The sequence below is a fragment of the Colias eurytheme genome, chromosome 11, assembly GCF_061535395.1.
Source record: "Colias eurytheme isolate Ceu_HAF_F1 chromosome 11, ilColEury1 Martin Lab GWU primary, whole genome shotgun sequence".
Classification (NCBI taxonomy): domain Eukaryota; kingdom Metazoa; phylum Arthropoda; class Insecta; order Lepidoptera; family Pieridae; genus Colias; species Colias eurytheme.
In genome coordinates, this window is record NC_142990.1 from 5,795,057 (window position 1) to 5,820,396 (window position 25,340).

Here is a 25,340-nt window from a genome sequence, read left to right on the forward strand (position 1 = left end):
AGTATGTACATTTTAAATTGTTGTTTAAAATTTCTTAAAATTTAGTTAGTTATATTGTATAGATTGCGTCATAAAATTGTTGTGCGAGTCGATGCATTTATATTATGTAGTGTTTGATTTTATTGTGATCTATTTTAATTATTTATGAAATATATTTTAAAATAAAAAGTTGAAAAAAAACTGCATTTTTATTTTATACCTTATCTTTATTAGGCTTAGTTTTGACAAAATAAACAAATGGAATCAGAACGGAGTTTTACAAACTTTGTAATTTTCTTTTTTATTAAATAAATTTTCAGCCAAAGATATTTGTATAAAAGCAAAAGATATTTGTATAAATTAGGTTAATTAACGAACGACCGAATAAATAATATCTCGCTGCCAACGATAAAATCTTGGAATGTGGACAACATTATAATGCAATAAAAATAATTAGAGAGTCTATCCTTACTATCTCTCCTAGTTACAAACTTAGAAGCATACAGAATATATTAAATAGCACAATATAAATGACTATATACATAAAAGCAATAATAAATTGTCTGCTTGTAGTAAACAAAGCAAGTTAATAAAATACTCTAAACATCTAAAGTATGTGTGAAACCAACTGAGGTCCAAATCTTCTTAAAAGCTCGAGTTACGAATTTAAATTTCCAAGAAGGCGATATCATCACTACATAGTATAAAACAAAGTCGCTTTCTCTGTCCCTAATGTATGCTTAAATCTTTAAATCTTTAAACGATTTTGATGCAGTTTTTTAATAGATAAGAGTGATTCAAGAGGAAGGTTTTACTATATAATTTACTAGCGGTCCGCCCCGGCTTCGCCCGTGGTACATATCTCGCAATAAAAGGTAGCCTATGTTCCTTCTCAGGGTCTAAAGATTATCTGTGCCAAATTTCATCAAAATCGGTCCAGTAGTTTATGCGTGAAAACCATACATACATAGATACATACAAACCTTTCTTCTTTATAATATTAGTATAGACTATAGATTATGTTTTAGACAAAGCGGGCGAAGCCGCGGGCGGAAAGCTAGTATTTTGATAAAATACATAAATTCCATGATATCTCCTACCCATTTAAAAATAGCCGATATTAGGATGGATTTTCGTAAAATTTTAATAACCTAATAACCAATTATACGATAATTATTGTTATCATAGCCTCGAATTCTAACTACATAGAAGTTTAATCTATCTATTTAGTGTAGTAACATTGTATGTAAATCGACTATCTAATTGTTCGCATTTAACTGGACCATTATGTTTTACATAATAGTGAATGCATGCTGAAATATTTCTCATAAAGCAAGACTGAGTCTGCCTCAAAAATATTGAAAATTATCGTTAATCATCAAAGTATTTGTTGCTCATAATAGCTCGCATCCACGGAACGTAGCCTGCTGTTCTGGTGTAGATGCCATATTTGCCACGCTTGCCACACCCATCGCCAAAACTGGTTATTCCCTAGAAGAAAACATAAACATGAAACTGCTAATATGAATAACATAAATTTTATAATAAAATAAATTATAATAGAAGAAAAGATAAAGCGTCTCGCGATATTAAATTAATCATTGAGGATTGAGAGAGAGCCGTGTACAGTTATTTTATCTCAGCTTATCCCTTAACTAGAGTCGTGGGTCCAATGGACCCAGGTTGAGCTTTTAAAGTCTCGTTTAATCCACGGCACTTACCGCAGAACCTCCCACTGCTCAGTACCTTCCTATAGTACGCCGGAGCGTATCCTGTGAGACAGACGTGTTCGGCTCGGTACTCCTTAGGTAGGTACTGACCTTTACAGGGGTCCACTGGACCCACGACTATAGATACGTATCTTTTTTATTTTCGTTATTAAATTTATTATTGTATTTTTATTTAGTTTATCGCTATGTAGAATCCCAGAAGTATATGTGTTGATAACGAAGAGATGTTAGAACAATGGTTAAATGAAGAATTGTTAAGAAATGATGAAGACTCTGATGAAAACTCAACACCTACCCGTATTGCAGAAACTAAATCAGATAATGAGTTTTCCGATGATGATGTAGATTTTGTTGTTAGATAAAAATAAAAGGAAGCTATGTTCATTCTGTTTGCCTGGCAAAAGAGCAAAAACTGTACATTTATGCACTAAATGCAGGGAGCCTATATGCATGACTTGAGCAAATATAATTTGTAAATCTTGCACGTAATTAGGGATTGCTATTTTTTTATATATAAGAGTTTTTAGTTTGTTTTTGTTTTTTCTAGGAAGCAACATACTTTTTTTAGTTAGATAAAAAAAATTGATTTAAAAAAAATAAAAATTTCGTTGAGATTTTTAATTTTTGTAAGACGCCTTTTTGTTGTATAAGAAAACAACGACTGATTTTATAAGTGAAATTATGTTAAGTAAATAAAAGTTCTAATTGTTGATTTTTATAATATATATTCTTCATAAACTAAAATATCATATTTTATTTCAATTTACATAAATAAATGCATAAATAAGTAATTATGACCATTTAAAAATACATGGGTCTAATGGACCCACGACTATACACACGTAACAATTGTTCACGACTCTAGTTAAGGGTTATTACGTGTTTAATTAAAATTGAAGTCGAAGTCAAAGTGCTGGTCACGGACTAAAAGAAATATTTGATTAAAACAGCTTAGAGGAGGGTTTTTATAAAGAAAATTGTGTTTTGTATAAAAAGCTTTTTATTTAATTGGTATTTGAATTTGAAAATTAATTTAATACAAAAATAGAGATAATAATTTTATGTTGGCATATAATATATGGTCGAGTAATTTAATATTAACAATCCGTAAAATTCGCGCATAAATTTTCAGCCAATTTGGTAAGCAATGCTACGGAGTATTTCATTTCCTCAAAAAGTCACCCGAAAGTACAACCATCATTAAGCAGTAATATTATGGCTCTGTTGAGTTCGATAAGAGGGAAATGTTTACTTGGAATGTGTACTTTTTAGCATTAGGCTCGCTTTTCAGGTTTACCCATTTTCATATAAAATAAATCGTATAATCTTCTCATAAGATTCTTAAACTTACAACTCCTGCCTTTGCACTCAGTAATAAATTTGAGAGCTTAGTATGTTGCCGTCTAGAGTTGCCTGGAATTTTGGACCTTAGCAATGCGAGTGAGACAGGCGTTTATATTTAACTAGGTATTTCGATGCATACCAAGCCACACAGAAGCTGTTACATAAATTATTACACTCGTATAAGGCCACAAATGTAAACGGCGTATGGTTAAAAACCCCAAGCTTTAAAAGATTATAATGTATTCATGATATTGTTGGCTTTAAAAGCGTAATGAATTTTTATTTGTGTAGCTTTTTTATCGTCATCATTTGTTTGTTCAATCGTTTGGGAGTCAGAGACTGCAGCATTTAAAAATGTTGTATTCTATTGTCAATAAAGAATTTTTTTTTTTTTATTGAACAAAGCATCAATCACTGAACCAGCTCATGATGATATGCTGGAACTGTTCAGGCAAGTGTACATTACTGAATATACTCATAAAAATACTTACAATACTCAACCCTGTATTGATTTCAAAACAGTCGTATCATATTTGCTACGTTACATTTACGTTACATTTAACATTAACATTTACTTACGTTACATTTAATAACAATTTCGTTTTATTAAACTAAACACCAACCTGTAAATAATACCGCATGGATCGATCTCTACACAGTAGAGGGCCTCCTGAGTCGCCTGCGCACGAGTCGCGTCGACCGCGCCCCGCGCACACCATGTTGTCTGTTATAGCGTATTGCCAGTATGAACGACGACACACGCCTTGCTGTATTGTAGATACCTGTGATAAAAAAATAATTATAATAAGTATGGCTTAAAAAAATCTATTGTAACATATTTAATAACTAAAAGGAAAATATAACATAATGTGCAATTGTAATAGAAATATTTGTAACTAGCCGCATGCCTATTTCCCGGGTCTGAGTTAAAAAAATTGTCTAGATAATATGTCGGCTTTCGTTGGTGAAGAATATATAAAAGTAGACAGATACAGAAATATAAAAAACCAACAAAATCTTATGAAAACCAATCAATAAACCTCAATCAAATTTAGGCCCTTCTATGAAACTTAAGCGCTTATCTATACATATAATAAATCTGTAGAAGGGTCAATTCTGTACATTGAAAATATTGAAAAAATAAATAGCAGGGGGTGTTACTGGATCGATACCAAACCCAAATATGTGATAAAAAAAATTTTTGTCTGTCTGTCTGTCTGTCTGTCTGTCTGTCTGTCTGTATGTGAAGGCATCACGTGAAAACTAACGGTTCGATTTCGATGAAACTTGGTATAATTATACCTTATTATCCTGGGCATAAAATAGGATACTTTTTATCCCGGAAAAATACGTAGAAAAAAAATTAATCTTAATTTTTCCGCGCGGACGGAGTCGCGGGCGGAAGCTAGTCAATAATAATGGAAAATATTTAGAAGCTCTACAACTTCAAGCTCTTTTGTCACTGTTTATAAGAATTTCATGTAATACTTTTAATGGATTTTTGAACTTACTTTTATCATAATTCAAAGCATAATGACTCTCTAGGGTACTAAAGAAATCCTCTTATTATTCTTTAACTTATAATATCTCGCAAAATACAACTTGGGATATTTAAATCGTCCTACTTCAACGACGCACATTACCATATGTTACAGGATTACAAACATTCTTCAAGATTATTTTGTGGTATACTTTTATTTTCACCAGCGCTATTTGTATTTCTAAGCGAAGCAATTACGTACTTTCGTTTTGAGTACTACTACATAATTTATGATTCATTTTACGTACATATTGAAAAAATTTCTTTAATTTTTGGGGTTCCCGCAATATTGATCGATTAACACCACGAGGAATCATCATAATGTAATTGTAGTAGTAGTGTAATTTAAGTAGTGTAAACTGAATTGTGTGTGATAAGTGTGTGATATAATCGTGTTAATCGTAGTGCGTTCGCGTAATTGTGAAAATTGAATTGTGTGTACATTTAAATAATTAGACTAATCAACTTTCTTTTTCAATATTTGCACACCCAATCAATGGGTAGAATGTATTAGCCACATAATATTGTAATTAAAAACATCTATAATTTGTAACTACATTCTTGCAAATAAATATAATTTGAATTTGAATTTGAATGTAATGTGACATTTCCTTTCTTCGGAGAACGTTCAATGTATATCACTACAATTACATTTAACCATAAGGAAGGAAAGGACAACAAATAAAAATAGTTACGCGTCGTCACTTTACCCAACTATACAATAAGGACATATGGGACCTGTTGTAAATAATAAAAGACGTATAAGAATAAGACCGAGGAATAAGACGTGTATCATAGAAACAGAATTTTATGTTTCCATATAAAGCTTAACAACCTATATAATATTTGCTTTACACATGCTATTAAATTATTATAATACAACACTGATAAAAGCACTCTCAAACGACCTCTCGCTTAAGCAAGTGATCGTAAGATAAGTCATGTTTTCTTATTAACTAAAAATATAAACGAATTAGATTTTATTATAAAACAATATTAAATTTAAAAATGTTTTAACATTTTCTAACATAGTCATGAAGTAATTCAAATAAAATTCAGCAATAAGTAAATAAGTAGGTAGGTAATCAAAAGCATTGATTGCCACACCATTATTAGATATAGTATGTATACCCTTCTAGTTTTCATAGAGGGACAGAAAGCATTTATCATTCTCGGCACGTTACCCTAATTTAGGATACCAAGCACTAGCATCAAGCATGAGTTGAATATACCCAAATTGTCATTAGTCGGCGTTCGCACCCTATGAGTGGTACCTATAAGACTTATTTTAAAGACTCGTCTAGACATTTTTGAAGTTTGACTGAAAATCAATTCGGAATACTCGCATAAAACTCAAGAAATCGAAACACAGCACGGTTACGTGTACAATATCAATAAATCTGTAGCAGTCACTCGTTTCCCAAGCTTCAACAATGACGCTAAATCGCGCCTAAGTAGATTAGGTACTCGCGTGTGCATAGCCCATCTACACCACATTCCACAAACAACAACATAGTACCTACACTCTGCTAGAGGATTACTTTATTCATATATTAATCCTCTCGTTTACATGTTTTGCGATACATTATAAGCTAAATATTATAAAGAAGAACCTTCGTGTAACTTGTAAATATAAAATGTTTTATAGAAACCGCCTACCGCTTTGCTCTCGCTTCATTTATTATCCGAATTTGTCGAAATCCGTTAAGTCTCCAAATTGTATTACATCGTAGACAACTTAAGTCTACACTTTTGGGAATTCTCTGCAGTTTACGTTTGTATTGATTTCGATTGTTTGTATACTTTTTTGTTTAAAATGACTGACTGACTTTAAAAGGTGAAGTTAATATAATTCTAACAGCAATAAAGTAAAGATATTCTAGAGAAATTCCTTTCTTTTTCTTTTCCTTTTTTTCGTTTACAAACGGGGTAAAGAGAACACCAAAATAAATAATCTACTATGTATTGTTATACTACTTGTCAACGCTGCGCCTTTCAGTGCGTTATCTGTGGCGTTATCGAACCACTTTTGATGAGTCACTGTCATGCTTGTTTGGACCTTTTTGCATTTTTGTTATAGATTTACAATACCCATTAAAAATTAATAAAAAAATTGTGTTGGTCTCACCTCATTAATATGTATTAACAAAATATATTACTTGGGCCATGATTACTTGAGTTATAAATGTTACATGCATATAATATGAGAGCATTTAATTTTGTATGAATGAGATTTTATACACTAGTATTTACTTAAAAAGTAAGTATATTTTTATCAATTGCCCAGTTTCTATTATAGGTACGAGCTTTTCGCTTGATTCAAATATCTTTTATTATATTTATACGTATATTTGTTTTATAATTTTCTTGAAAATATAAGCTCCATTTTTATTTTACGTTATCAATACATCAAAATGGACATTTCTCTACGTATTATATATCGAGGTTTATATACTCAAATATATACTCAAATAAAAAATTCAATGACAATCAATTTGGTAAACGCTTCGAAAATTCCGAAGCAATCAAGAAAATTACATTAAGGAATTACATTATAAAGATCCTATCTATGGATGTTGTTCACTTTACTCGATTTAGGCCATCGGGAGAGTATTATAAAAGAAAATAAAGAGTTCCATTTCAACTATAGTAATTATAAAATGATATTCTTCATGAATAAAGCAAAGTTTATAATGAATATATCTAGTTTAAGCTAATATTATAACTTTTCAAATTAACCACTTTACAGCGAGCGTGGCACAAGATTCTTCGGTTAAGTGTTTAATTTGAAAACTTAGCTTAAAAAAATTTATTATGTTAATATATTCTTATTCTCCATTTCAAGTTATACATATATCAGTTAATATTTTCTTTGAAATATAAATTGGGTGAACAAACGAAGAACTTATCTAAATGCAAGTACTTCATAGTAGTGGCTTCATTTTCAATTCCGAGCCCAGCACGCACAATAACGGCTTTTGTTTTTATTTATTCTTTGTTTGTACAGAACTACTCAAAAATAGGTCGTCCCGTTTTCCATTCAACCTTAGGGATCCCTCGTATTTCAAATCACAGTTAAAGCCGAGATTTGTGATCCTCTAGACTCTAGAGATCTTATTATGTATATCACTAACCGACATTTTTGGGACATTTTATCCATCAAATCGAACCTTTTCAACTTTTCCTAAAAATAACAACTTGATCGTAAAGCCGGGTACTCACGTACCTGCCACAGGGGCAATATTGGAACAATCTCGGTTGGTCGGAAGTCGGAGCAATTTCAGTTGTTCTCTAAATTACACACATCACAATATTAAGGAGCCAATTTAGCGTCAAATTCCAATATTGCCCCTGCTGCAGGTAAGTGAGTAGCCGGCATAACGTAGCGCACAAATTTTTCACTTATAGTAACTTTATACCTGGGCTTCATGAAGGATCCTTGTACCATGGACATCAGTTGGTCGTCTTTTTCCCCACCCCAAAATAACACAAGAGGTGTGTGGAGCCAGAATTTGGTGGGGATTCGGTAGACATGCTATTCCGTGACCTAAATCAGGCCTTGCTGGTGCAGGAAGCCTGTAATAAAATAACGTAGTTAATAACTCTTAAACGATTACCCTTTTAGGCTTGTTCATTTATTATTGTACATCAATATAATTATTTTTTTAAACAGTTCATATTTGACTATCTTTGTTCTTATCTACCACTCCGTGTATATTGAAAGGGTGAATTGCATAAAAAAATAGGTTAGTACTTTCAATTCATACATTTTCTTAAAAAGTATTTAAACATGTATTAATTGAGTTTTATCTTTGTACGAGAATGATAGAATAAAACGATAAGATATTTAATTAAATTGTATCTAGATTTACGTCTACAATCAGCTATTTTCATGTCAATACCACTTGGTCTTTGAGGATCGACGAGCTAAATCTTATAGTTAGTTAAACAAGAAAGGAATTTCACCAGAAACGTTCATTATTAATAGGACTTGGAATGCCTACTTGTCTCAAGAGTAAAAGATCAATGGAACTCTCGGATCGTTAATTATTGTGAGTGCTTAATACCGTTCTAATCAAATATCTTGACGTCATAGGTAGGTACACCTACTTGCACTCTCCGGTCCACTGACTTCTTATTGTCTTGAGAATCAAGTGTTCAGAGACAGACTTGTCACTTGGCGTATCTAATTACTGATGTTAGTAATTATTCTTTAAATATGAAGGCATTAAAAATGTTCCATGATGCAATAGATATTGAATAGTGTAAACCGTATATTTTTTTAACATAAAATAATCGTGACCTTATAATAAAAAATAATTCCCAAATCCGGTAGTTTATTTTAATGATGGCGTATTACCATTACTTTGCGTGTTATCGAAGTGCAAAGCTTCTCGTAAAAGTGAAGTAACAACTACTTAACTTAAGAGGCCTTTCGCACCCACATTCAACGTTATTACATTTATTGTCGTCGTAAATCGTTATCTTTTATTATTCCATATGAACCTCTAAAAAAAACAAAGGTATTGTAGAAAAGTAGACGTTCCTAACAAGGGGATATTTTGGGAATATTAGACACAAATACACTTGTAAGCCAATGAACCTTTTATGAAAAAAAAAATTCTAGTTCTCAACTAAATCTCTATAAATATAAGTAAATTAGCGTAGCTTCTTATGACTTAGTAATCTGATTTTATGAGTACAAAATAAAATAGCATTTGAACTATTTTCTCTAAATTTTCCAAATGAAGCGTGTAAGAGGGTGCGATCGTGGGGAAAATAGATTACCTAGCCAAATTTATATCTAGCTTTAGGACCGAAAAAGACTAGAATATATTACTGGATATTGCACAGTTTTCAAGCTGTATTTACCTCTAAGTGGTTCCTTTCTGGGACCTTAATAAAGTCAGTGTGAATATAATAAAAAGTTCTTCGTTTGTTTGTTGAATGGTCTAAAATTTTACGTTGATAAAATCAATTAAGCTAAACAATAAGAGGGCAATAGACGTTTTTTTCGATACATCATCGCTTCATCATATTTCATTAAATATGTATATTTCGTTGTATGAGCAAAACAACAAGTACGTGTTTACAATCCGGAATACCAATGTGAATAAGAATGACCAATTCATATATGTTACAAATATTGTCGTTAGTGCATAAAATATATGATCAATACTAATATTATAAATGCGAAAGTAACTCTGTCTGTCTGTCTGTTACTCAATCACGCCTGAACTACTGAACCAATTTGCATGAAATTTGGTATAGATATATTTTGATACCCGAGAAAGGACATAGGATAGGTTTTATCCCGGAAATCCTACGGGAACGGGTTTTTCTCTGAAAACGCAGGCGAAGCCGCGGGCGGAAAGCTAGTAACCTATAAATACAACATCGGTGTGACATTTGTAGGGTTTGCCCTTTGGATATAGAAATTGAACCCAAAAATAAAACTTACCATAAAACTTTACGACTTTTACGTGTTTCCAGTGGTAATAAACCCTACTTATAACAGCACAAATTAGGGCACTGAAAACAAAATGTGTTGGGAGCAATATTTGTTTTCACTTAGTAAAGATTGATCGTTACCAAAATATCACGGTCATTTTTCACTAATGGATGTGAAATAGAACCTTTAAATATTCATGTTCATTTTTAATAACTGGGGCGTCGGTATCGTTTAATTCAGTAAACTAAGGTTGAACGAGCTGATAGTTGTAAGATATAGGGTATACGTAACAGAGGCCAAGGTAACACAGGATTACTCAATCCTCCCTCAATCTCGCTATATTGCATTATGCAATATTCCTCTTCCTTGCGAGATATGTCAAAAACTGTAGTTTTACAGTGTCAAGTGGCTCTGAATCATGTTATAAATCATGAGTATATTATAGAAAACTTGTACTTTTAGTTTAATTAACAAAATTTCATTCTTTGTGACGTAGGTCCTAAATACGTAGATAATTGATTGTAGTTAATTGAATAAAAAAGTCTAGACTACAAAAATATACTGAAAGGCCCTAAAGGTTTGAGAATTAAGTGCTCGATTTAAAAAAAAACATCCTCCTTGGAAAAAATCAATAATATCAGCCGCTTAAAATAAAATTCGGATAGAGAGATTTATGTTCGTATAAATTATCGCTACGGTAATCTTCATCAGAAGAGTACCAGCCACATGTTTTCTCTTTGATTATAGAAAAAATGCTAGTAATAGACGCGTGAATATTATTACCATTTGGCGAGTCTCCTAGATATTTCAGAAAACCTGTAGCGAAATCTTTCAATTAAAAATTGATTGAATTCTGCTATCGCTATAATTAAAAGAACTATTGAAGATAGCACTTGGGCCTCGTTCCGATCTCAACCCTGACGAAGCTAACAAGTGTGCTTATCATGTAGGTATTCAATCTATCCGTTTTTAGACGCAATATTTTATTGGTGTAACATGAAGAAATTATTTTGTTTTAAACGAAAAACTGGACTTTTAATTTATAATGACTTAGAATATATTTCTTTCTCTCTCTATTCTATTCAGGTTGCTAGCTACCAACAGAATAGAGAGAGAAAGAATATAGTAAGAAGGATAGTGTGTTGTACCTAAATGTGCCACCGATCGCGATGGTATACCATTTTCAGCGAGGGTATGGTAACTCCCTAGCGTAACTTTAGTAGCGTACCATTATTCTTGTTTCCTAACTTTTTGGTTCTTACAACTTATGACAATTATTAATTACTTTCTTGTTTATGTTAGTAACTCATGTACGTACTCTTACCGCAACATGGCAACGTCATTGACGACCGTGTCGGGATCGTACTGTGGATGAATGACAGCCTCCGTGACCCTCATCTCGACTTCGCCATAGCTCCGGATAAGCAGGTCATGTTCACCCAACCGCACGTAAAGACGTTTCCTGACACAGTGCGCCGCGGTTACGACCCATCGAAGCGATATTAATGTCCCGCCGCAGAACGCTTCCTGTGAAAGAGCAGTGCCTAAATTATGCGAACAATTTATAATACACGAGCGCGATCTAAAAGATGTTACATCTGGAGGTGTGATACACTGTGAATTTAAAATAGCGAATCATATTCATAGACCGGGAGATACTGACACAAAATTTCGAGTCATTTGTAACAAGGATGGCGGTTCTACAGGGGTCTTAGTACGCAATGACAAAAAGAAAAATGATGGTGTGAACGCTGGTACCGGTGGCTTAGTCGCGTGGGCGTTTGTCGAACTCGTCGGAAAAATAGCGAAAGTCAAACGATTTGTAACACAAAAATTTTAGAATTTACCGATAGCCCATAAAAAAGTAGTAGGCGGTAGTGTCATGCCATACTTTTCCGGTGTGACTTACAGCCCGCCATACCGATGCGAATGTGTTGATTTAAATAAAACAATCATTCAACCATTTGTACCAGGCTAACTTTTGCACAGGTAACTATCGTCGTGCAGCCATTTACGAAAATCGCCATGCCATACTTTTCGGACGATTCCAAATGGTCGCCATACCGCCGAAAATCTGCAAAAAATTTTTATTTCGCCAAACTTTTTGTACCAGTATTGCATTTGGATTTTTGGAGAGTATTTGATAAAATGTGACCATTATTATATTTGCCATACTTCTAGTAGGGGGAAAAAGTGCTGTCATACTTGAAAACTTAATTTATTATTAATTTATATAAGTGAAGATTTCCAACACATAGATCTTTGAAATTTTGTATTTATATTTGTTGATCCTCAAACTTACAGGAAAAATAAGTGCCATACTGTTACAAATCGTTTGACTTTCGCTATTTTCCGACGAGTTCGACTAACGCCCACGCGACTAAGCCGCCGGTACCAGCGTTCACGCCATCGTTTTTCTTTTTGTCATTGCGTACTAAGACCCCTGTAGGACCGCCATCCTGTTACAAATGACTCGAAATTTTGTGTCAGTATCTCCCGGTCTATCAGTAATACATATCTAAGAATACGTCAGAATATGTTATACCTACTCGTTCATAGCTTTTCCAGTTTAAGATGTCTATAAGTTATTTAAGAAATCTTAACTCTATTATTTTCTAATTAAATTACCTTATAGCGATTGAGAACAGCGACTTGCCAAATCCATTTACCAGGTGGCGCTGGCCTACCGCCAATGATACGGACCATGTCTTGCATACGAGCTCGTAGTCTTCCCCCGGGCCCACGATACCTGCCCAGTCTTCCACACGTCGGCACACTTGTAGAAGATCTAGAATCTTCTGGATGTATAGCCGGGACTGGAGCCGGCAAAGATTCCACCTCGGTATGACCTACCAAAATAATAATACTAGTTCTAACTCAGAACTTTAACAATTATCCCCATAATTTTATTGAAAAACTTGTTTGCGTAAAATCTCAATTCTAAAGTTAAAGAGTTCGCAGGGTCTTTACTGCTTTAATCAAAGAAGTTTAGCCAACTCTTAATTCAATTTGGTATTGACTAATCATTTTCGATAAAAGCCAACTTGTCATCAAGTCATTAATGTAGAGCGTTTTTAATTTTAAGGTAAGAAATTAAGGTAAACGGTTTTCAAGAATCCCAAGAATATTATTATGTTTCCCTACGAATTTAAACATCTTACGTCTTATGTTTGTGTTTATTTCTATATTTTCGGTTCAATTCATTCGAATGAAACAGTTGAACGATATAATACATTTATAACAACAGTGACAATGTTGGAAGTGTTATCTTCTTCTTATCTTAGCGAGTCTTCCAATATTTTAATATGCGATGTATTTTAGAGGAAGGTCTACAATCTCCTAGACATATTAATATTTCCGGTACTAGAGTCCAATAACAGCTAGGTACATTTAAACATTGCCCATACCAAATTAATTCCTGTCTACGACCTTGAACATTCATTTCTACTCGGTATTCATTAATTCCAAACAACTGCTTGCTACAATTCATGTGATTTATTATGTATACGCAAAAAATGTAGGAGATGTTGTCACTAATCAGCTATTCCCCTAGCAATTACACTGCTGGCTGAAGTTGAAGATGACAGTGAGTCGTAAACTTTTTTCAACACCTTTTAATATTCACAAGGTCGTATTTTTATTTGTCAAGTGCTATGAATTCAGCGGAATATAATTACCGCTTTTTCATAGATTTCTGTGCCATTTACCTTGGTCCTTTCGGTGCATCTTCCCTCGTATCCAGAGGTGGCAGTAGCTACCTTCGAGGTAACAATAAGCAGATTGCTTGATCACTTTGCGACCGCATATTGTCCATTTTTGGCAGTGTCTGTAAAAGATCAATAATACAATGTATTTTGTATGAAGTTAAAATAGAGAATCTGTATCCTGACTGTTTTTTATTTGTGAGTAATATTAATAATTTCCCTTTTAATTGAGCATCCTAAATATATTTTATTTTATTTCAGATTTACTCCAATACCTTTTTTTTATTCGATTTAAACAAACACCTTATCACAAACAAACAAACCCAATATAACATAAAGAGTTTTATACAACATACAGTTATATGCCACATGTTATGCTCTGCAATGAAAAATAGTCTAGTAGCAAGCAGTCTCTATAACAGCGCTGAAAGATGTAAACGTCCGGTTTTAACAGATGCTATAAAATACATGAAAAATGTTGTTAGCTTGGTAAATGAATATACACACCTTTTTCTTACAGTCATGCATTTTTTTGAACATGTACTCCAACCACTCCATGGTGAAAACCCTGTAAATCTTTTCTGTACATCACTGTCATCTAATTGCTTCAAGCCCACCTAAAATTGAATTATTTTTATCGATCAATAAATAATAATATGAACACAAAGAATTAATACTACCTATATCACTGTAAGTTCAAACATTTCACTACTCCATCATTTCACGCACCTATAACTATCCATAACTCATTCAAAGAACTACTGAATTCTACGACTTATATCAAAAAAATATATGCCTACTCTTTGCCTAATCTAAAAAGCTTACTGCCTCAATATACAAGTCATGAAACATAGTATTTATATGTTAAATAGAAGATCTCATTTGAACGGGTTCTAATGAGTATAATATGTATAACATTTCACGGGATGGTTTTGTTAATTAGGTAATTACGTCTACGGATATCCATATTACTGCTTTATTTCACAACCCTCCGGAATTTTTAGCCACGTCATTATTATATGTGCCTTTATTCTTTATTATGTAAAAGAGCTTGTCACTGTAATATTTAGTGATTCATCATCGCCGAGCCAAAATCAATACAGCTTAAAATTAATGAAAATATTAAAACAGGCTCAATGGACTAATCTATTATACCGTCATTACTAAATAATTTAGTGTATTACAATATGACTTTACTATATTTCAGCATGCTATTTCGGAAATATAGATTTCAAATTAAAGAATGCCCATGCCCAGAGAGTAATGGTATACTGAAAAGGGGTATTGAATGAAATATCCAGTATCTTGTTGATCTTATATTTAATATGTGGATTATTAAGGGCCGATTTTTCAATGCTTGGATAAACTTATTCGTCGAATAATGTATAAACACAGTATAAAACTACCATTTTAAAAACGTATTCTAATTGCCCGTATTTGACAGTTTACGTGACATTTTAATATTATCGTGTAAAACTTTATTGGACGGATAAGTTTTATCCAAGCATTGAAAAATCGGCCCTAAATATAATTACCTATTTATTTAAAAAAGTTAGTTAATTATATGTTATAAAAAAATTTTGGTAGTAAATACAGAGAAAATTCCATTTCAGAAATACCAAAACAATTCAAAGTGTTCAATTAAAGTTTCTCAAAGAAATTGCTCTTCTAATGTTCTCAGATTGTGTTAAAATTCTCAGATTGTATTATTAAATTATTGCGAGGGACAAAAGTTTTTTGGGGCTTACAACGAAACTAGTCTAATAAGTTAGATTTCTCACCATTCCATAATTATTTAAAAACACTTAATACAATATTATATCCTTCACCTATTCCTTCGCCTTTAAACATTTTCTATAAATGTGTTTATACATTTACCAAAGATTTAAAATAAATCAGTAGTTAATTACCAATTTTATCGGCATATAATTATATTGGTGTCCTTCAGAATCTGTACTCTGTTCTCGTGATTCAGTCGTACTGCAACTGTAAACAAATTCAGCAAATATTGTTTCCGCGTGCGAATCTATCAACAAACGCTGACTGCTAAACTCATGCAGTCTCTATATTTTATTAGTACCTATAATTATCTAATTATGAAAAACTATCATATAAAATGTGAAACGTAAAATAAAACCATTCGAAAATATGATGTTGAATTTCAACCGGCTAAAAACTTGCACGTTAACACAATACTTATATCAACAAAAGCAATATTGTATGGCTTTGCGCAAGTATTGGATACGGGTTTCTGCAAATATCATGTCACAAGTCAATAAACATTGACCTATTTTAATGTGTAGTTTAAGTTTTCACATCGCTGCTCCGTACGAGTCGCACAATATACTTACTATAAACTATAACAGCGTCAGCAAAGAAATAGTATTTTCATGCACTTTAGACTCATGAATTGAAAATTACTAAGCCAGTCGAAATTTCTTGAAGAAAATAAGCAGAGCATACCGAGCCACTTCAAGTCGTAAGGAGTCCCCGCACACTTGCCGACGTAAGCAATGTCGCCGCCTAGTTTTACGACCGTCTTGGCATGCACTCCACCTTTCCCATTCGGAATATGAGGGTGTCTTTTTATCACCTAAAACAAATTAACATGATGTTTTTAATTAAAACTTTAGTTTCAATGAATTCCAAGTATCATTAGAATTGACATCAGGAGATTACTCGTATGGGATAGGTACATAATGTACGAGTATTACCATATAATGTGAGAGTAATAGCTAATACAACTTACTATTGAAATTGATTCGCTTATTCTTATATTCTTCTATACCACGTAACTCCGACTGGTTAGTCTGAAAGCCAAATAATATGCCTAGATAAATAATAACCAATGAAATACAATAGCACTGATAAATTGATTGTTGAAATATCTAGGTCAAATCTTTTCAAAAACTCCGGTGATCATAAAATAGTTGCACCCAATTTTATTTAACAAAACAGTTCAATAGATCATTGAAATGTAATAAAGTTGCATTTGAGGATGCAGTTAGAATGTATCGAATATGTTATTAAACACATTTAATTTTCATACTTACGGTATGTCCTTGAAACATTTCTAGGTCTATAATGAACAAAATTAATGATAAACGGTAAAACTTCGTCATTTTTGCACGACCCAGTTTCGAAAATATTCCCCAGGAACTGGCATCTATTGAAAAAATATAGTAATATAGAGTTGTTGCTAAGCGCCAATACACCATCGTTCCACTTAATTATTTTCAAATGTTGTATTAAATAGGAGATAATTTAACATATGTTATCTATCGAATGCGGGTGGGTCTTGCTCTTTGTTCAAGTATGTTTGCATTTTTTAAATGTACAACATTTAAAAACCTTTAGAATCTTAACTAGGTATTAGGTAATAAACAAGGCATTTAATTTTTCATCGAACCTAAATCGAACATTATTATAATATCAGAACCAAAAATATTATTAGGAATACTCAAGGGAATACTTAATTGGAAATGTTACGCAATCAAATGTCTAGACTGAGTTCTAGACCATTTATATAACTAAAAAATTTACCGTTAACTTATAGTTTTGTACCGTTTATGTAAATCGGCGCTTTCTTTAAAGCTAACATCAATTGTTTAGCAATATTTAACAAGTGACCGTCAAATAAATATACGCTTATTTTGTAATTGAAATGATAAATAGTTATATTCACAGACAGTAGATCAAGAACAATGCAATTAGTACCCGCTAGTCATTTGTTTGACACCTCAGCCACCGACGCCTTTTATGACGAATGCAACACCAAGTCTCAGTTTTAAGAAAACCATTACACATAGACAATTCAACAACGAATACGGTTATTTAGGTCAAGAATATAATAGCGACTAAAATTATACTCACCATAAATGTTCTATGATTGTCCACATGAATATTTCTTAAACAATTTCTGTCTTTTAATATCGTCTCCCATTAAAAGCTTATTTGGAGAGTCCTGAAACAATTGAAAGGTAGAGCTCATTGCTTATTTCAGGAAGGATGTAAAAAAAAGACTTTTTGTTCGTATTTTATAGCTATACTCCTAAGAAAACAATATAAAAAGTTTTTAATGTTACTTAGGTTCGACTTTAGGATTTCGATTTGATCCTTACTATGCGTTTGATCCTTACTTGGGTACAGTAGGTTTTAAAGTAAATAAATTTAATTTTTACTTTTCGTCAAATTATCTCAAACTTTAGTAGTAGACGATGCACCCCTAAATTAGGAAATTCAATACATATAAGAATAGATTAGACCTATACAATACCTATACAGTTATACACTGCATTTAGTCAAATCTGCATCATTACCCGACTAACTATAAATCACTGCATTTTTTAAATATTAGGTTTTTCGTATAGAAATTTTGGAAGAAAAGGAGAATGGGCAAATTGGGCCTGAAACTTGGGCTAGGACCAATACACACGAAATATTGTTTTTGTGATATATCATTACACATACCTTACGAAAAAAATAAAATAAAAAAATAAATCAACCGGGTTCTTGTACAGTCAAGGCAAAAAGTTTTATTTATTTGGCTATTATTTTGCGCACAATAACGGTGTTTTTAATTCGAGTGAAGTAAATATAAATCAAAATGTCACTGGAGTGACTGAGTTTAACCACAAAAAACGTCTAACTACGTTGAATTATAATAAACACGGTATAGGTACCTGTTACAAAACATAATATTAGTGTATTTCGTTTATTAGAAGGCTTAAGATTAGTACGTATTTGTAAGTGAAAGTGAATTGGAGTAACATAAAGATATTGTCATTGTCTTATAACAGTTATTTATTGCAAAAAATATTATACACAAAGAAATAAAACTTGATGTGACTGTACAAAAACCCGGTTGATTATTTTTTTATATATATTTTTCCCGTTATGTATGTGTTATGATCTATTATAAAAACAATATCTTATGTGTATTGGTCCAACTCAAGGGTTCAGGCCCAACTTCCATAGTAAAATGCCCATTCTCCTTTGTCTTTTACCATAAGTACATAAGAACATATACATGTGGGTGGTTAGAATTCCAAATAAAACATAATTCCAAATAAACAATAAACAAACATAATCGCAGGAAAAGTCTACTAATATATTATTAAAATTAAAATTTACGAGTGACTGGCCATATCTAAAACTATATTGGGACAGAATACCCACGCACTTCTATACTCAATAATTAAAAAATATAAATTGGTTAAACGATTTGATACTTTTATAGTTTTTTTATTGTTATTTTTATAATATTAAAAACAAAATTAGATTATTGAAGTGTCATTTTGATGGTAAATATAATATTAATATTACAAAGGGTTGTAATTTAAGTAAAGTAAATTCAATCAATTTTTTCTTTTATTTTTATCAGTTATTTATATCTACCTAAACTATGTAAAGAGAAGCTCAGTCATTAAAAAATGCTGTCCAAATTATTTTGATAATTATTGACACTATACTTGTATGTAGAGTCTACATGTCAATAATTAGCGCTAGCGCTCAGAATATACTCTACATTGTAGAGTACTCTACATTGTAGAGTATATTCTGAGCGCACATATCCATATTTAATTGATAATATCACGGTAATTGCTAATATTAAACTCAATGTCATATTTACTATGCAAATGTCATTAAGATAATTTCCCATTCAAAAATCTAAAAAAACTCTACATAGATCTTTTGTAGACAATTATTTCAATTTATTTTTCGTACATATTATGACAGAACTTAAAAAACTGCAGCGTAACAATTTGAATTCAAACAGACATGAATTTCAATTTCTAAAGGATCTATTTCACTTATTTACTGAACTTGTTGACTAAATCCTCTGCAAATAGTATCTACTCTATGCAAGGAAAGGAATTGAAAGAAAATATAACCAACGTATACCTACACTTTGAACATTGAACATCTTGTATACAATAGAGACGGTATAAACGCGTTCTAATAAAATTTGTGGAGAAAAGGCGTTAAATAATTTTATAACTTTAATTTAGTACGAATGATGAGCAAAGGGAGATGTTGACTAAGGGGAAGGTATAAACAAGACTTCAGTGTTTGAGAAACCTGTAATAAAAGTATAAGTCATAAATTTATTTCTACCGTTTTATTGGAGTTTGAAGTAGTCGAGGTCCAATCTAGTTTTATGAGAATTTTTTCGAAATATAATTGAAATGCAAAATCAGTCCAAATTGTAGTAATAGTATATTTATTTACCAATAAAGTTGATATAATTAGCACTATAACTTGCTATAAATTTAGCAAGCTACGATTGTGCTAGATTTCAAGTTTCTAGAATTTGTTATTTCCTAGAAAGAGTATGACTCATAAGACTTGAGATACATGTTAAAGACATTAGTTGAAGTGTTTATAAAGAATTCTTTCAAATAAAAGTAAACAACGAAAAAAAATGCCGAACTCTTTACCAAAGGTTAACGTTATATCGGGAAAAGCTGCACACCACAGATTTAATCTAAATTTCGTAACAAAAAGCTTCTACGTGATGAAAAGAAATAATTTTGAGATATTGCATCATTCCCAAAGTAATTAAATTGAATTCATCATTCAATATCATTATTGTTATTTTGTTTAGGAAACGATAGCCTCCTACAACACATTCTGCCTATTAAACCGAAAACGTGATTAACTCCATGCCATTCAAAAATTTGTTCGTATGTTTAACTTATTTAATATGACTAAACGATCACGCTTTTTACACAAATGAAAACGAATATAATATTTTCAAGGTTCATGAGTGTATGGGATTTTTTACGTAATAATATCTTTATGCAAACAGTATTAAAAGTTAATCATCACTACATAGTATAAAACAAAGTCGCTTTGTGTCCCTATTTCCCTATGTCCCTTTGTACGCTTAAATCTTTAAAACTACGCAACGGATTTTGATGCGGTTTTTTTTGAAAGATAGAGTAATTCAAGAGGAAGGTTTTAGTATATAATTTATTAGGTTTTAGACAAAGTGGGCGAAGCCGCGGGCGGTAAGCTAGTAATTAATAAATTATGACCGTTAGGGCGCTTGTGCACTACAAGGAATTTTACTGTCCGGCATTCCGATTTTTTACGGTCCGGTTTGGCATGAAAAATCCGATGAATTGGCTTGTGCACCTGTCCGTCTTTACTCGGATCAGTGCGGTACAGTTCAAGGAAGTTTGGCGGTAGAATGCTATCATATTTTTTTTTGCATTTTACAAGAAACGAGTAAAAAATATAGAAGATGAAATATTATATTACTTCGTAAGATATATTATTCTATAAAAAGTAAAGTTCCGTAAGAGAATTAAAATGCGTGTTTCACTTATTTATTTTAATCGGTGACGAGGAGCTAAAGCTATTCCCACTTGAACTTTAACTTACCAACACTTACTTAGATAATAATTATAGGTCAATGTATATAATAAAAAAAAAATGTTGTGTGGTTTTATGAAACCACGGTAAAAGTGAAACTGTTCGAACGGTTCCGAACACTGCTTTGTGTACACAGACCAAAAAGTTTGAGACGATGTAAAAGTTTCACTTTAAAAATAACAATACCGACTTTTCAAATCACATTGCCAGCTAAAAGGAAGTAAAACAAGAGCTTGCTTTCAATTGGCATATGCTGTAAAAAGAGTAAAATCAAAGCAAGTGGGCATTCGAAAACAATTATATGTACATATCACATAGACACAAAAAACCATCCGGAATAGGGAAAAGTGAAATGTCGGACAGTAAAATTACGTATAGTGGACAAGCTAGCATTTAGATTAATGGCGTGCCATACCGGACCGTAAAAAATCGGAATGCCGGACAGTAAAATTCCTTCTAGTGCACAAGCGCCCTTAGTTCTTCAAAGCCCCGAGCGATTTGATTTATTTTGACAAATTTATTCGTTGTGTTATCTCTTACCCATAACACACTAATTCATTTAGATACCAATTTCATATATTTTAAAACATTAATCAGCATGAAATACCGCTGACTAGAACAAGTTATACTAGTAGAGACTAGACAATTATTTTAAACAAACAAACGTTAGGTATATTCCATTTTGTTTTATTCACAAATCACTGAGTCATAAGATAAAAACGTTTAAGCGATATATTATTACTCAAAAACGTAAATATTTCCATGTTAAATACACAAACAAAACTCGTATGTGCCTAGACATCGTAATGATTACCGAATAGCGTTGAGTTCTTTCATCTTTGCGCTCTGTAATAATTATTTTAAGCCTTTGGCAACTTTTATACAAAACCAACATAGAACGATTATTGTAACATTGACCTCCACACACATCCTATCCTACTAATATTATAAATGCGAAAGTTTGTGAGGATGTGTGTGTGTTTGTTACTCTTTCACGCAAATACTACTGAACCGAATACAATGCAATTTAGACACGCACACATATAGAGGGTAACTTGGATTAACACATAGGATAGGTTTTATCCCGGAAATCCCACGGGAACGGGAACTATGCGGGTTTTTGTTTAAAAACGTGGGCGAAGCCGCGAACGGAAATCTAGTATTATATAAAAGTGCAGATGAACGCTGTAGCTTTTTCACAGAATATAGTCCGTAGTTAGTACCTACCGACTTCAAACAAATCCGATAAAATAACCCAAGCAGTACTTAAGCGGCATTCATTCTCTCTTATTAAAATGGATGAAGTTGCCGACTACATAGTTTACATCACTAGCAAATTTCATTAAACATAGAAGAATGAAATAGGCGGCCAATATTTAAAAAAATGAATTCTTTTTAAATTATTTGAATTACACAATATACCCACAGCTAATTATTATTATAGATAGAAACTTAAAAAATGTTAATAATAATTAAACATGATACGTTAGACAACAATTTTAAGGCATTATTATCTATCCGTGATCGTCTAGTTTGTGACGACATTGTTCTAAGTTTTAAGTTTAACGATAACCCATGTCTCTTTAATACGGGATACAATTTAATTCAATATATCGTTACGGAAGCTATTGAATGTCCTTAAAAAATATTAGCCAACGTTTCGGGCCGATAGACATCCATAAATTTTCCCATCGCCGCCCTACCCAGTAACGGGAGACCTTGTACGAACGACTTGTCGTGGATCCGTGCATAAATTACCTACTCATACATTAATTTAATTGATGTTAAATGTAAGAATTCGCTGAACGCAAAAGCTTTATCACCATAATGATGATTTAACGCTTTGCGACACGTTTGCGAATTAATATTCGGATACGTAATTTTATATGAAAATTATTTGTGACATCGGTAATTGATACATCGGAGTATTGTTTGCTTTGAAATGTCTATCTCATCCAGTATGCAATGACGCAACATCTTAAATCTATCATAATACAGTGAGTTAGCTATAAATATTTCAGCAGTAACTGTTTATTTGATTATAATTCCCGTCCAGCATTATATCATTGGTAGAAGGGATAATAGTTGTTACTTGACATTATTTATCTTTCTTCCGATTGGTTGTTGTCCTGAATACCAACATAAAATTCGAGTGGTTAGTACAAGTGTGCAAATAGAATGAACGTTCATCTAGTTATGATTAGTTAGCCACTATTAGAAACTTAATCTAGTTCAATTAGGTACAACCATATAGACTTAACTGTTATTATTTATTGGCAATAATGTTCATCTTCTTACACCAGACTTCTTTCAAACATTGCAGTTATTAGTCATACTCATTTTAAAAGCATAGCGAAGCTAGACAAATTATTGTAACATTTTATTTTTATAATTTGTATTTAACTAATTGAAGAGTCAAATCATTTCATAATCCTGTAAAACTTTTTGTTTATCATAATATGTATTCAAAATTTTACTTAACCGACATTGATGGGTAGGTATTTGAATTTGAACCTAGATAGTTCATAACTTGAAGGATATTTTTGTGTATCTGTCTCAAATAAAATAAGGCAAAAACACAGTTTTAACTTTTAAGCTCATAGCACCTGTATTTTAAATTAAAAACGTGATTGTCAATCTCAAACTCTCCTTTTAAGTATTTAGAGGTATCATTTTCAATGTCATATCTAAATGCAAATTCAGATGTGAATTCTGAAAATACTCTTTAAATAAAACCATTTTTACTACTCTTATTTCATTCTCGTGTGTTAACCAAATGCTGCTGAATGTGCTTTGAAATGTACATTTGAAATAATCCAGATCATGCAGAAACAAGGAAAATTGAGTTCGCCAAAATGGTTAACATTATTAATCACATTTCTATTGCAAATATTAAGCATTATAAGTAGCACTTTTCTTAGTTTTTGTGGCTTATTGAATATTATATAATATTTGACCATTCAAATTGTAGTTTATACATTTTAAAAAGGAACATATGAACAAAAACGATAGAGTATTTTGGAAGAATCATCGCTAAGTAATTATATTAGATGCTATTGAGAATAGATTGAATGAGGTCTATTTTATATTAATTATTAAATAAGTATACAATATCATTATCATCTCTATTAAGGAATACAAGAGGAATACCATTATACATTTATTTTAAAAGAATTCGCTATTAAATAAAATGAGATTCAATTATTTTAAAATGTTCTTTACGCTATGCTTAAATATTATAATTCTAATTTTTATTAACATAAACGTCTTTCTATCACAAAATAAGGTTTAATATTTTTGTTAATGTTAACTTCTTTCCGAAAATGATGCCAATAAATGATTATTTATACACATAAGCTGCAGCTTTAAAATTCATTGACAAAAAAAACAGACAACAGAAAATATTAACTTATCCTACACTTGGGTCCCCAAAACATATTTCACATTAATAAATTGTATAGCTACATGATTAGGTTCATAAAATTGAATAAAATACTTATAAGTATTTTAATTTTCAAGTTAATTTATTTAATCCATAAATAATATACTGTATATAAACTGACGATTAAATAATGTTGGATTAATTAATCCATTAATAAATATAGCTTTACCACCTGTATAATAACATCACGAACTTAATCAACTATCAAATAGAGTATCAAATCCAAATTAATTAAAGCGTCAATATTGCCGCGTTATCAAAACAGTTCGCTAGTTCTACGTTGATAATTTATTGTTTACAAATAGACTTACCTTGATTTATCTCGAGTTTAATTTATAAACACACTAAATTTTAAATAAATCGGCTTCGGATATCAGTGACATCAGACGCAGCTCTCTCGTAACTATAACCAAACTAAACTGCGCGTGAGCACGCTTCCAAATACGAATCAACTAGGCATCTATCTTAGCATATTCTCTATTAAATATATTCGGCAACTTTTTGGTGCACCGTATACAAATCATCTACAATACAATTATAATAATAAAATAATAAGTTTATTAATAGTATAGACCGCAACATATTTGGGTTAATAGAGATCAGGCCAAGTCAATATTTTTATCTATTTCGGTAACGCGAATGCTCTTCAACTCTGCCCTAACACGTACTTCGGATTGAAAATTGACCTCTTTACAAGATCGGCTGCTTATACGATATTCCAGTAAACGTCTTATAGATAAAGTTTTACTGTATTCTGTTTCATTCACAA

General features: G+C 31.8%; 1 protein-coding gene across 1 annotated transcript; it reads right to left on the reverse strand.

Moving 5' to 3' along the window:
• Positions 1-204: 204 nt before the first annotated feature.
• On the reverse strand, positions 205-25,011 carry LOC149904590 (vitamin K-dependent protein C). The gene is made up of 13 exons (XM_090107302.1): positions 24,883-25,011; positions 17,623-17,713; positions 16,803-16,915; positions 16,499-16,559; positions 16,213-16,342; positions 15,660-15,735; positions 14,257-14,366; positions 13,753-13,871; positions 12,674-12,894; positions 11,370-11,572; positions 8,013-8,169; positions 3,677-3,835; positions 205-1,470 (listed from the first exon to the last, which is right to left on the reverse strand). Exons 3-13 carry the CDS (start codon positions 16,869-16,871, stop codon positions 1,351-1,353), a joined length of 1,425 nt encoding a protein of 474 aa, XP_089963428.1. The 5' UTR covers positions 16,872-16,915; positions 17,623-17,713; positions 24,883-25,011; the 3' UTR covers positions 205-1,350.
• Between the last annotated feature and the right edge of the window lie 329 nt (positions 25,012-25,340).

Excerpts from the sequence above, each read along its gene's own strand:
- LOC149904590 (XM_090107302.1), bottom strand. The coding sequence starts at position 16,871 with ATGACGAAGTTTTACCGTTTATCATTAATTTTGTTCATTATAGACCTA. Across the intron at positions 15,736-16,212 it reads TTACGACTTGAAGTGGCTCG|TTGCAGTACGACTGAATCAC; the intron begins GTATGCTCTGCT and ends ATTTGTTTACAG. Across the intron at positions 11,573-12,673 it reads CTGTTCTCAATCGCTATAAG|GAAGCGTTCTGCGGCGGGAC; the intron begins GTAATTTAATTA and ends GCTCTTTCACAG.